General features: G+C 37.7%; 1 protein-coding gene across 2 annotated transcripts in view; it reads right to left on the minus strand.

The window, feature by feature from the left end:
* SLC38A6 (solute carrier family 38 member 6) overlaps positions 1–12,677 on the minus strand; it is an 85,820-nt gene that overhangs the window by 37,810 nt on the left and 35,333 nt on the right. For both annotated transcript variants that reach the window (XM_066276025.1, XM_066276026.1), the window contains exons 4-5: positions 7,727–7,779; positions 4,324–4,363 (exon numbers count right to left, since the gene is read on the minus strand). In XM_066276025.1, coding sequence (XP_066132122.1) covers positions 4,324–4,363; positions 7,727–7,779 — 93 coding nt within the window. The remainder of the gene's footprint in view (positions 1–4,323; positions 4,364–7,726; positions 7,780–12,677) is intronic.

The raw sequence follows: 12,677 nt of genomic DNA on the forward strand, positions 1-12,677 counted from the left end.
ATAATTTTAAACTACAAATCATTCTATGGACTTTCAGTTTCTTTCTATCATTTATATCAGGTATAAAATTGTCTCTTTGAGGCAAAATCTTGGGCTTTTAAGTAGAACTTTTTAAACTGTCTCGTTCACTCAACAAATATTATTTATTGAGTTCCTCTACCAGAAACTAGGTCAAGTTATGAAAACACAGTCCCTGTCCCCAAGGAGTTTTTAAAATCCTCGACATTTAATCTTTCTATAGCTTTTCAAACATTTACTGTATCATAGCAGGAAGAATAACGGCTTTCAAAGTAGACAGAGTGAGGTCTGAGTCCTGGCCTAAGGAGTGAACGTAAGCAAGTTACTTATCCCTCTGAGTACTGATCTCTTCCTCTATAAAATGAGGATAATATCGTCTACCTTGAAAGGTTCTGGTAAGCATAATTAAAGTGACTAGTAGTTCGCCTGACCTAGATAGAATCTATTGCATTATTTTTCAGTTCTAAACAAACACTGTGGAAACTCAGACCATTTATATTAATGATAGAATATTCTATCTTTCAAAAAATGCTATCTGAATGGCCCTGGCCGGTTGGCTCAGTGGTAGAGCGTCGGCCTGGCGTGCGGGGGACCCGGGTTCGATTCCCGGCCAGGGCACATAGGGGAAGCGCCCATTTGCTTCTCCACCCCCCACCCCCCCTCCTTCCTCTCTGTCTCTCTCTTCCCCTCCCGCAGCCAAGGCTCCATTGGAGCAAAGATGGCCCGGGCGCTAGGGATGGCTCCTTGGCCTCTGCCCCAGGCGCTAGAGTGGCTCTGGTCGCGACAGAGCGACCCCTGGTGGGCAGAGCGTCGCCCCTGGTGGGCGTGCCGGGTGGATCCCGGTTCTGGCGCTGCGGGAGTCTGTCTGACTGTCTCTCCCCATTTCCAGCTTCAGAAAAATACAAAAAAAAAAAAAAAAAAAGCTATCTGAATTACACTATATGCAGTTGGCATGTAAGAAGTTTAAGAATTCAGTATGATGCTATATACTTTATATCATGTTATAAATATCCAACGCATTTCCAAGTAGTAGGAAAAAAGTCAAAATCTGTTCTGAAAAAATAACATTAAATAAGTCATAAACACAATATATTAACAATCCTCCTAAATAAGTGTTTCCTCTCAAGAATACGTGGTCTGGTAACTTTTAGGAATTCCACAGACTCAACTTACAGCAATCAAGGATATCTTAAGGTTGGAGTTCCTAGTCATTAACCTCAGAGGCTCAGCGGCTGCCCTAAAGTTCCAAGAACTGAGACCCCTTTTCTGACAAGGTACATCATCTTTGAAAGTGCTGAGAGCAATAGTTGTTGATTTTTAAAGATACTTGAGAAAACAACAAATCATCTTTTGAACCAAGTATAACCCTTCCAGTGAACTTTCCTGTAACAGAAACGCTTTAATGCTCTGAAAGAATTACTATGCCTTCCAAAGTGCCAAATTAAAATTCAAATTTTGAAATAAGGGACCTTAAGCTCCCTGTTTCCCATCCTACCCCCAGCAATTTAACAAAGAGGAAACTGAGGCCAAGAGACTGAGGGAGCAATTTCCCCAAGACACATGGCTACCCAGTGGCAGAGACTGGAGTAGGAAGAATTCAAGGTATCTAACTTTCAATCTAGTATTCTGCTCCTAAGAGCAAGCTTCCAATTCTATTAAAACAAGGGAATGATTTCTATATACCCGATTTAGACAAAAAGCTCTGAAATACGTTTCGGTTAACACTTAGGGGGTGTAAATGAATAAACTTTAAATCAATGCAAAGAAAATCATGAGGACATTCTTCTAAAAATTAAATAAGCATTACCCACTTTTCTGAATTTGAGGGACCTTAAAGTTTTTTCTGTTTCTAAGTCACTTTTTAGTAGAAGGTTCTAAAATAAAGCAAGCAAGCAAATCAATAAACTTAGAGCTGGGAAAACTGATCTTTTTCCTGCCACCCATGAAGGAATCCTTTCTAGAACATTCTGACATATGACCAACCAGCTTTGTTTGAATGTTTTCAGGGATCAGGAGCATTTTTGAAGGCGTGTAGGTCATCCCCATTATTACACAGCTTAGTTACAAAGGCATTCCAGATGAACCCAAACCAGCCTCACCGCAGACCCATCAGGAACAGCTCTGCTCTCTGGAACAATACTGAATTCGTCTAGTATCTTTTTTTTTTTTTTTTTTGTATTTCATATTCAGCTTTTCATATATTTAAAACTAATAATCAGTCTGGCAGTCCCCTTTTCTCTTTTTGATAAATATAACTGGAACACTTAAAAGTACTTGGAAATGGCTCATACAGATCATATTCAGCTCCATTCAGTTCAACAAAGGTTTATCAAGTCTCAGGTATTTGCTAGTTTCTAGAAGTACAAAGAGAAATGAGACATAATCCTTGCCCTGGAGGAAAGCACAATATAGTTGGGGTGGGGGAAGAAGCATACACAGATAACTTTAATAACAGCAGGTGTTCCATAAAATACACACAACATTAGAGATGAAGGTGAAGGACACTGAGAATACAACAGGGGATTTTGTGCCAAGGTCACACATTTGGATTCAAATCCTTGGATTGAAAATTCTATATAAAATGCTAAACATAAAGCTTAACCTCATCTAAATAAAATGTGATGGTGCCTAGTACTCACACAGGGGAGGGAGGATAATAAGGGATTGAAAATAACAAAATATACATTCATTTTAGAGATAAGGGCACAGTCAAGCAACATATTTGCTAAAACAAAATAAATTATTCCAAAGAAGATCTTCAAACAATGACAACTACAATTTCTTGTTGGAAAGTTAATTTTTTTCCTTGATCAAGCAACCCATTAGAGATAGAATTAGGTTGAATGACACTTAAAGTTAAATAGGTCAGATTTTGAGTATGAGAGTTGAAATTTCTTAAAGCTGTTATCTTTAAATTATTTTGAACTGTTACATGTAAGAATATTCATTTTTCCTCTGATCATACAGTCTGTGTAAGACCCAAAGTGCATATCAATCTTCTGTATATATTCCTTTGAACCACTGATTTTCACCTTTCTTCACCTCATGGCACACATAAACTAATTGCTAAGATTCTGTGGCACACCAAAAAAATGTATTTTTTGCCAATTTGACAAAAAAAAAGTATAATTTTGATTCATTCACACCAAATGGCTATTGTTGTGTTGGCTGTTGTCATTTTTTTTTATTTGACAATCTAAGGGAAGAGAGTTCAGCTACCCTGACTAAATACTTAGGTACTGCATATTTTAAAGATTCTTGCTGCACACCAGTTGAAAATTGCTGCTTTAAACTAATGGCATTTACTTAGCACTCCAGTCAATGTTAAAAGCATGTTCAACACTATGTCACTTCATTACAATGTATACAAACATAATTCCTGTATTTTGGATTTAAATGTAGAACTGTCCACAAGTAATATTAATTTTTGTTTCTATATGGTTCTTCATATTGGGATCATTTTTAAATGAGAACACGATAACACGTAAATATGAGAACATTTGTCTTGGCTTTATTTTTTTAAACCCCTTGGTCATTTTTAATTTCTTTGCTACAAGAGGACATTGCGTGTCCACACCTAACTGTTCACAGCTCATGTAACACCATTCCCACTAAAGCAGCATGCACCAGTGGGGGTGACTGGGACAAAAGTAGAGGATAATGATTTTAGAATCACCTGGTGAGTTTTTCTAAACAGTACCTCACCGCTATCACAACTACAGAAAGCCAATGCTTCAGAGGTATGTTGCAGACCTAATGGCAAGATTGAAATCAAGGGTTTACCTGAACTGATTTAGAAACTATTGTACAGAAGGACTGCTACAAAAATCTACAGCCAAAGAGTAATGAGGACAACACACAGGGTTTCTCCAGAGCAGGGGTCGGGAAATTTTTGGCTAAGAGAGCCATGAACGCCACATATTTTAAAATGTAATTCCGTGAGAGCCATACAATAACCCGTGTACATTACACATTATCCAATAAAAATTTGGAGTTGTCCCGGAGGACAGCTGTGATTGGCTCCAGCCACCTGCAACCATGAACATGAGCAGTAGGAAATGAATAGATTGTAATACATGAGAATGTTTCATATTTTTAACGTTATTATTTTTTTTTTATTAAAGATTTGTCTGCGAGCCAGATGCAGCCATCAGAAGAGCCACATCTGGCTTGCGAGCCATAGGTTCCTGACCCCTGGGCTAGAGAGTTCAGGCTCCCAGCTAGACCTGTAGTAAGGCCAGAAACCGAAAGGGGAAATCATTTCCATCACATCTATGCATGAGCAGCGCACTTTCAATTGCTTACCTCCAATATTCTGAATTATTATGGTGCCTGCCACTAGCACCTATAAAAGAACAAATGTATTTAGAAGATGAAAGGAGAAATAATATAATGGATCAGTATTATATTAAAATCCAATAACTATTACTAAAAAACAGATGCAGAAATCGAGAGAAGCGAAATTGGAAAGAATAAATTTTGCCAGCCATTTGTAATACATAAAACTAATAATCATCACATAAAAATCCTTTCTTTAATAGTTCCATGGTTGCTATAAAGAATGCTTTTGAGTTTTTTTGGCAGTCATTTTTAAACAATGAAAAGTGTTAAAAAGCTAGTAATCAGTGGTTATCAAAGTACAAAAAACTGAAATTGAATCTATCTGGTCTCATTCCCCATTTTCGCTGGTTTACCACAGTGCTTTAGTAGGTAGACTGAGACAGCTCGAGGTGTGCTGTGCCAATGCTGTACTACATGAAAGGAAATGACACAGTCTTCTGACTAGATCAGCTTGGCATTCATCAAGGCTTTCAACACCCCTGTCCCAGGGAATAGTAATCTAGAGCAGAAAACTTTAGCAAAGTTTCAAACTCAATTAATATGAAGGGGGTTAAGCATAAGACAACAGGAGGTTGTCAAGACTGCAGTGCAGAATTAATGAACTCCTCCCCTTTCACGGGTCAGTTGCTGGCATATGACATTGTGGATCCAGTGCAGCTAGATCTTCTGATTTTCGAAAGAAAGTCAGAAATTGCACTTTCCACATTTCAAAACTCTTAATTGGCAATCAGTTAAAAATAAAAAGGAATTGAACCAAAAAAAATATATGCTTGAGGACTAAGTTCAGCCTGCAGGCTGCTAGCTTGTGATCTCTAATGAGATTCCTGGGAAGCTCAAGATCGTACTTGATCCATTTTGGTAATCAGATGTACTCAGAGGAAATAAACATTCTGCTTCCACTTGGGCGTTCCAGTCACTCAAATCTTAGTGGATCTGCGCCCCCGGTGTACTTTGGGAACAAGCTAGGATCATTCAGTCCAACATGGATTGGGAACAGACCGCCCTTCAGACCTGCCTGTACCAGGAATTCCATCAGTAGCACAGCATTTGCCTATCCTGGAAACAATCTAAATTGCTGAGACCCAGAGGCCTTGGAGTCTGCACAGCAGGACTAATGACAAGAATATTTGGAGAGATGTCTTTTAAGATGTGGAAATTGCCACTCCAACATTTTTTTTGGGGGGGGGGATACTTTGCATATCAGCCCATTTAAAAATTAGTTCCCAATTCACAGTTATTTGTGAAGAGACTATTTTGAACTTTTGTACACTATTTTTTGTATGCAACTGATGCCTATTATCAGTCATACATGAAAACTGGATTTCTTTCCTATTAAGATATTGCAAAAGGCAGTAATATCAACTTATTGATGGTTATTTTTAGGTTTTCTGGGCCAAATTTAAGCATTTAAGATCTAGAAAGTCTGTCTGTCTATCTAATCTATCTTCAGTGCATGACATATGGCATTTGTTCTATAATTATTTGTTTGTGAGTAAATAAATAAAATTATAGACAATTTAATAAATCTCCCTTAAAAAGTTTAAAGAACATTTCTTTAGTTCTCGGAATGATGTTATCCTATCACGTATCATATCATATCCATATTCTATCTGGAAATAAAGAAATGGAGAAGTTTCAACCCAACTATGGAAATGAAGAGGAAATGTTTAAAAAGCAAACAAACAACAACTTCTTATGTAGAGTACCCTCTGTCTGTGTACCTGCCTGCTAAGTACCAGGTGCATACATTAAAGTGATAATGCAACTATTCTGGAGGTTTAGGAAAGGGGACACTTAACAATCCATCCTCCTCTTGTAGATCCTGCTGACATACAAGGCATGCAGGAAATATCAAAGTGAAGTAACAGTGATGAGACTTAGAGTCATGTTGTAGAATATTAAATTAATTGGAGAGTTTTCTCATGTAAACGACATTTTCTTCTTCCTTGGTTAAACTGAATGTAGGAACTTGATCATGATTCTACCAAACATTCTGATCTTTAGGAAACAGAAATTATTACCAGAGGTTAATAACAAAACCCTTTACCCTCAAATAACTATTCTCCATTTTGCTCAAGTTTCAGGTTATTAAGATAAGGTCCCAACTTGGAGGTAACATAGCATAATTAAAACATTCACTTTTGTACTTTAAGAACAAAGTTAATTTGAATGTAAATAAGAGTCTTTCCCCCTATTATGTAGGTAGAGCGCAGAGCGCATTCCTAGCAGCTGTGGCTGATGCAATGCTGTGAGAACACTCCAGTACCTGAAACCCTCCTAGGCACACCCAGCAGGGAGCTCGCCGCTATAAGGAAGTGACTCAGCACCAACCAGGCAGCTCCCTGATCTTTTCAGCCATTGGCTTTGAAGAACACGCTGTAAACCCTATAGGCTGAACCTGTGTATATAAGCTAGCTTACTTCCTGAATAAAGTGGATCTGCGTCACTGAACCTGGTCCCCGGAGTCGGGTCTCTGTGTCTCTGTTGTCTTCACTCCCGGTGGGCCTTGTCCACACTATTACATAGCTATATCTTTCCTTCTAGATTTACTTATTAGAAATTAGTTTAGCCATTTACAAAAACAATATATTTTTAGATTAAAAACAAACAAGCAAAAAATATAAACAGATTTTTTAAAAAGTATGTTCGGAACCAACATGAAAATAGGTTTTAGAAGTATGATAGCTCTTCAGAAATATAAAAAAGAACTACAGCACTAACACTAATATTTAACTCCTGATTATCTGTGGAAGAAGACAGTGTTTCCTCTTAAATTAATTTAGATGTCTATCACAAATGAATGCCCAAGAAATACTGCTGTAGATTTAGGGTCTAGAGTCCTTTAAGTTAACTGTAGAAAAACAGCCCCTCCATTTCTCTAGGTCTTCATTTCCTCACCTATAAAAGAGGCGATAGCTAGATAATCTTGCAACACCGTTCAGCTTTCAAATAATATGATCTTCTAATTATTATCAGTATTGTAAATAGTCATGCTGTAATTTTAACTCCGTACTTCTTTATTCTCCTGTCTTTATGAGAATTTACTCAGGGAATATAATCAAATTTAATAAGGAAGACTTAAAGTAAGCCATTGTTACTATATACTTCAAAACTATTCAAGTCATTGCTCTCCTTTACCAAAAAATACTAAAAGGTTTAAGTGCTGAATTAAATCTATTGATGTATTTTTAGGAAGGACGTAGAGAGAGATTGCTTCTCCTTCACTTCCTGTTCCCATCATTCTGTCTTTAGTTTACTTTCATTCCTCTATTTTTTCTCTAAGTATATATATTTGTCTCTTTTAACTAGAAGTATAAGGGAAATATGCCTCTCTGGATTTTGGACAAAGCAAGGAAGAAAAAGTTACCTTTCCAGGTAATCCAAATGCAAAGAGTCCAAGATCTTCATAAGATGTCACAGCTGTTAAGAGAAATTGTAATTTTCATTTTTACACAAAACTATTTGTGTGACAAATCTTAAAGGGAAGAAAGCTATTCCATTACTATACCATATTTCCCCATGTATAAGATGCTACCATGCATAAGACGCACCTTCATTTTGGGGCCCGAAATTTGAAAAAAGATGTATTACATAAAGTTACTGAAGTCAAGTTTTATTCACCATAAAATTCATTCCGTTTCATGAACCTGAAGCACCAATTGTGTCCTTCTTTGAAATCAGTAACTTCTTTTTTATCAGCAATTCTTCTTGCCTCATGCTGAATCATCTTTGTGGACACTGGAATTCCAATTTCCCTTTGCTCTTCAATCCATATCTTCAATTCCCTCTCTGAATCAGGCCATTTTGCTGACCTGCCTCTCCTGGCCTTTTTCTGCCATGGCGTTTTCAGTAGGGTTTCTTCTTCCTGTAGCCAGTCTCGGATTGATTTCTCAGTTGGAGGAGGACCAAACTTATGTTCAGCAGCACGATTCCCATTCACTTTTGCAAACTGGATCACTTTTAATTTAAATTCAGCACTGTACGAAAATCTTTTCTGAGCCATTTCTGGGCAGAATGTGGCAAAACATATTCTTCTGTAACATACCGGTAACAAGTGCGAAACAATGAGCGCAAAGACAAGCATGAAAAAGCACATATGCAGGTAAAAAAAACAACAAACGCTGTATAAGACGCACCCAGTTTTTAGACCCCAAATTTGAAAAATGGTGCGTCTTATAAATGGGGAAATACAGTACCTTATAACTACCAGACGGTCACACAAAATTTAAAACAAAGTAACCACTTTCTGGGAAACTTTTGGTCTGTAAGGATAGAGTCCTCTTAGAATAAGTAGAGCTTAGTAAAACTCAAGGTTGTTTAACAACAACCCAGGCTGCATTAATCCAACTGGAATAATTACCCTATAACCCCCTTCTCACTAAACAGTACTTGCCTACTATACTGTCAAAACATAAGTATTTGTTGGCAAGTTTCTGAAGACTGCAGATGTAAATGAAGTTAAATAAAGTATGAATGTTGTATCACACTTTCAGAAACATTTACTTTTCCAGCTAACTAGGATAATGATAATGTGTTCATGATAGAAGATTTACCCTTATCCCACAATTAGTAAGTCATACATTTTCTTTTTTCATCATGAAAGGGTATAAAATTACATTTTCACTTCAATGTTCAAGAAATGTAGTCACAGAAGAGAGTTAAATGGCCTTTATGAACTAAGTTTTTCCTCAACCCACATAGCTTTATGTTCTAACTAGTGACACCACCGGTAAAAATAAGAAAAGTAAAAACACTTGTAAAATGCTAGTTTGAAAAGTGCTTAACCTTACAGTTCTGGCACTAGAAAGAAGTCAACCAGCAGATACTGAGTCTTTGGCATAGCAAAACACATCTATTGAGTCATACACATGGCTCATCATTTCTGAAAGCAAGTTTTTTTTGTTTTGTTTTGTTTTTAGCGAAAGATAGAGAGGGACAGATAGTGACAGACAGATACAAGGGGTGAGAGAAGCATCAATTCTCTGTTGCAGCATCTTAGTTGTCCAGTGAACCCCTTGCTCAAGCCAGTGACCTTGGGCTTCAAGCCAGCGACCATGGGGTCATGCCTATGATCCCACACTCAAGCCAGTGACCTTGATGCCTCAAACCTGGGTCCCCTGCGTCCTAGGCCAATGCTCTATCCACTGCGCAACCGCCTGGTCAGGCTGATAGCAAGTTTTTTTGTTGTTGTTTGTTTTTAAGTTTTATTAATTTTAATTTATTGTGTTTACATGGATTCAAGTGTCCCACTAAATAAAACAGCCTCACCCTCCACCCCTGTGTTCCTATTTACACCCCTTTTGCCTCCCTCCCCCATTCCCTCTGGGATTTGCTGTCCTGTTATCTGTATCTGTGTTATGTATATATAATTTCACTAATCCCTTCACCTTCTCTGATCCTATCCCCTCATCCCCCTTCCCTCTGACAGCTGTCCCTCTAATCCCTGTGATCCCATCTCTGCCGCTATTCCTTATATGTGGAATCTAATGAACAAAGTGAACTGAAAGCAAGTTTTAATAGATACTCTTAAGATATGCCTGGGTTTTCTTTTAACTGCTACTAAATTAACAAAAAAATTCTTGATACTTTCAAACACAAAGACTTCCAGATATGTAAAAACAAGCATTTAAAAAACCGTATATGGTCTTTACATGTTATAACTACTTAGAAAGAAAACATTGAGGCCCTGGCTGGTTGGCTCAGTGGTAGAGCATCGGCCTGGGGTGCGGAAGTCCTGGGTTTGATTCCCCACCAGGGCACACAGGAGAGGCGCCCATCTGCTTCTCCACCCTTCTCCCTCTCCTTCCTCTCTGTCTCTCTCTTCCCCTCCTGCAGCCGAGGCTCCATTGGAGCAAAAGATGGCCCGGGCGCTGGGGATGGCTCCTTGGCCTCTGCCCCAAGGCTAGAGTGGCTCTGGTCGCAATAGAGCGACGCCCCGGATGGGCAGAGCATCGCCCCCTGGTGGGCGTGCTGGGTGGATCCCGGTCGGGCGCATGCGGGAGTCTGACTGCCTCCTCGTTTCCAGCTTCAGAAAAAAAAAAAAAAGAAAGAAAAAAAAAGAAAACATTGAAATGCTGAAAAATAAGTTTTCATAATTAAGGACAAAAATATTAACTTTTCTTGCCAAGTATACATTTAAATTTTTAACTTTATTATTAGAGTTGATCAAAGAATTTAGAAACTCTTTGAATGACACAGTTATTTACATGCTACTAAGCACATGGACAGGACGATTTAGTTTTGGATTTGGGATATATAATTTGATTTTAAGTAGGAAACTTTATGTTTTAACAAGGAAAAACTGCAATAATAATCTTATAGAGGTAGATGTTAAGTATACAGCTGACCTTTGAACAAGGCAGGAGTTAGGGGCGCTGACCCCTCGGGCAGTCAAAAGTCTTTGTACAACTTTGATGCCTCCAAAACTTAACTGCTAATAGTCTGCTGTTGACCAGAAGCCTTACTGATAACAGAAAGTCAATTTTTTGTGTATGTATTATATGCTGTATTCTTACAATAAAGTAAACTAGAGAAAAATATTAAAATCATAAGGTAGAATAAGTACATTTACAGTACTGTGCTATATGTATTGATATTGTAAGTTCACGTCATCTGTTTACAAGATGTACCCCGTCAGTACCTACCTCAATATTGTCTTATATGATAAAAACACTGTGATGTTACATAGATTACTAACACTAGACATACAAAGTGAAAAGACAATGTGAAAAATAAATTCCTATTTATTTACATGTATAACGATTTGTGCATTGATAATGAAGAGGCAGCAATATGATCGCTTTATGGTAGACCAGTGTAAGTGATACAACTGTCTCACAGTAGTAAGAAAATCTCCAAAATTTTTTCCAATATACTTATTGAAAAAAATCTGCAAATATGAGGACTCAGTTTAAAAGTGTGTTGTTCAGGGGTCAACAGTATTTTGGAACATAAAATTAAAAAGCAGAATTATAAAACTTTAAGAACTAGAATTTTTTCCTCCTACGGTAAACGCTGATATTCTGTTTTTCCAAATACACATTCTAATGTGTATGTCATCACAAAAATGAATAATTATTTTAATCAATAATTCTTTACTAGTTTAATATTCCTAAATACAACTGGGTATTAATGTTATATAGAGGCACAATTCATTATATTTAACATTCCAAAGCTTTGGCATCTTTGTAATAAAAATCAGAAAGTTCTCTGTTAGCTTCTATGTAATTTGGGATCGGGAAGGTAATTTTGTTATATTATGTATATGTGAACCAAGTCTCCAGAAGGTCTCTGATCTATCACTGTGAGGCCGGAGATTAAAGAAACATCACTGTTCACTTTTAACATCCCCCTTTTATAGTTACATGTTTCTGTTCTTTCTTAAGAATTTAGAGCAAGGAGAATTTGTGTTATACATGGGAATATATCAAATAACTTGCTTTTATTTTTTAATTTAATTTATTTTTATTGAATTATAGTTGACATACAATATTATATGTTTCATGTATATGATGCAGGAATTCATTATTTTTGTACATTACAAAATGATCACTACAATACAGTTACCGCCTGTCACCATATGAAGTTATTAACATATTATTAACTATATTTTCCATGCTGTACATTACATCCCTGTGACTTATTTCTTTATTTTATTTTAAAAATTTTACTTACTGATTTTAAAGAGAGGAAATAGACGGGAGAAGAGCAGGAAGCATCAACTCATAGTTGCTTCTCGAATGTGTCTTGACCAGGCAAGCCCAGGGTTTCAAATCGGCGACATCAGTGTTCCAGGCTGACGCTTCATCCACTGAGCCACCGCAGGTCAGGCATTTTATAATTGAAGTTTGTATTTCTTTTTCCCTTTACCTGTTTTGCCTCACCCTGCCACTCCCCTCCCTTCTGCCAAAGACCAGTTTGTTCTTTCTATCTGAGTCTATATCTGTTTTGTTCAAATAACTTGCTTTTTTATTTTTATTTTTAGTGAGAGAAGGGGAGGCAGAGACAGACTTCGGAATGTGCGCCAGCTGGGACCCACCTGGCAAGCTCACCAGGGGGCAATGCTCTGCCCAAATGGGGCCCTTGCTCCCTCCCAACTGGAGCCATTTTCTTAGCCCCTGAGGCAGAGGCCATGGAGCCATCCTCAGCTCCTGGAACCAACTCACTCTAATGAGCCAGGGCTGCAGGAGAGGAAGAGAGAGAGAGAGAGAGAGAGAGAGAGAAAGAGAGAGAGAGAGAGAAAGATAGAAGAGGGAAAAGTGGAGAAGCAGATGGGTGTTTCTCCTGTGTGCCCTGACCAGGAATTGAACCCAGGACAT

This window comes from Saccopteryx bilineata, chromosome 4, assembly GCF_036850765.1.
Source record: "Saccopteryx bilineata isolate mSacBil1 chromosome 4, mSacBil1_pri_phased_curated, whole genome shotgun sequence".
Lineage (NCBI taxonomy): Eukaryota > Metazoa > Chordata > Mammalia > Chiroptera > Emballonuridae > Saccopteryx > Saccopteryx bilineata.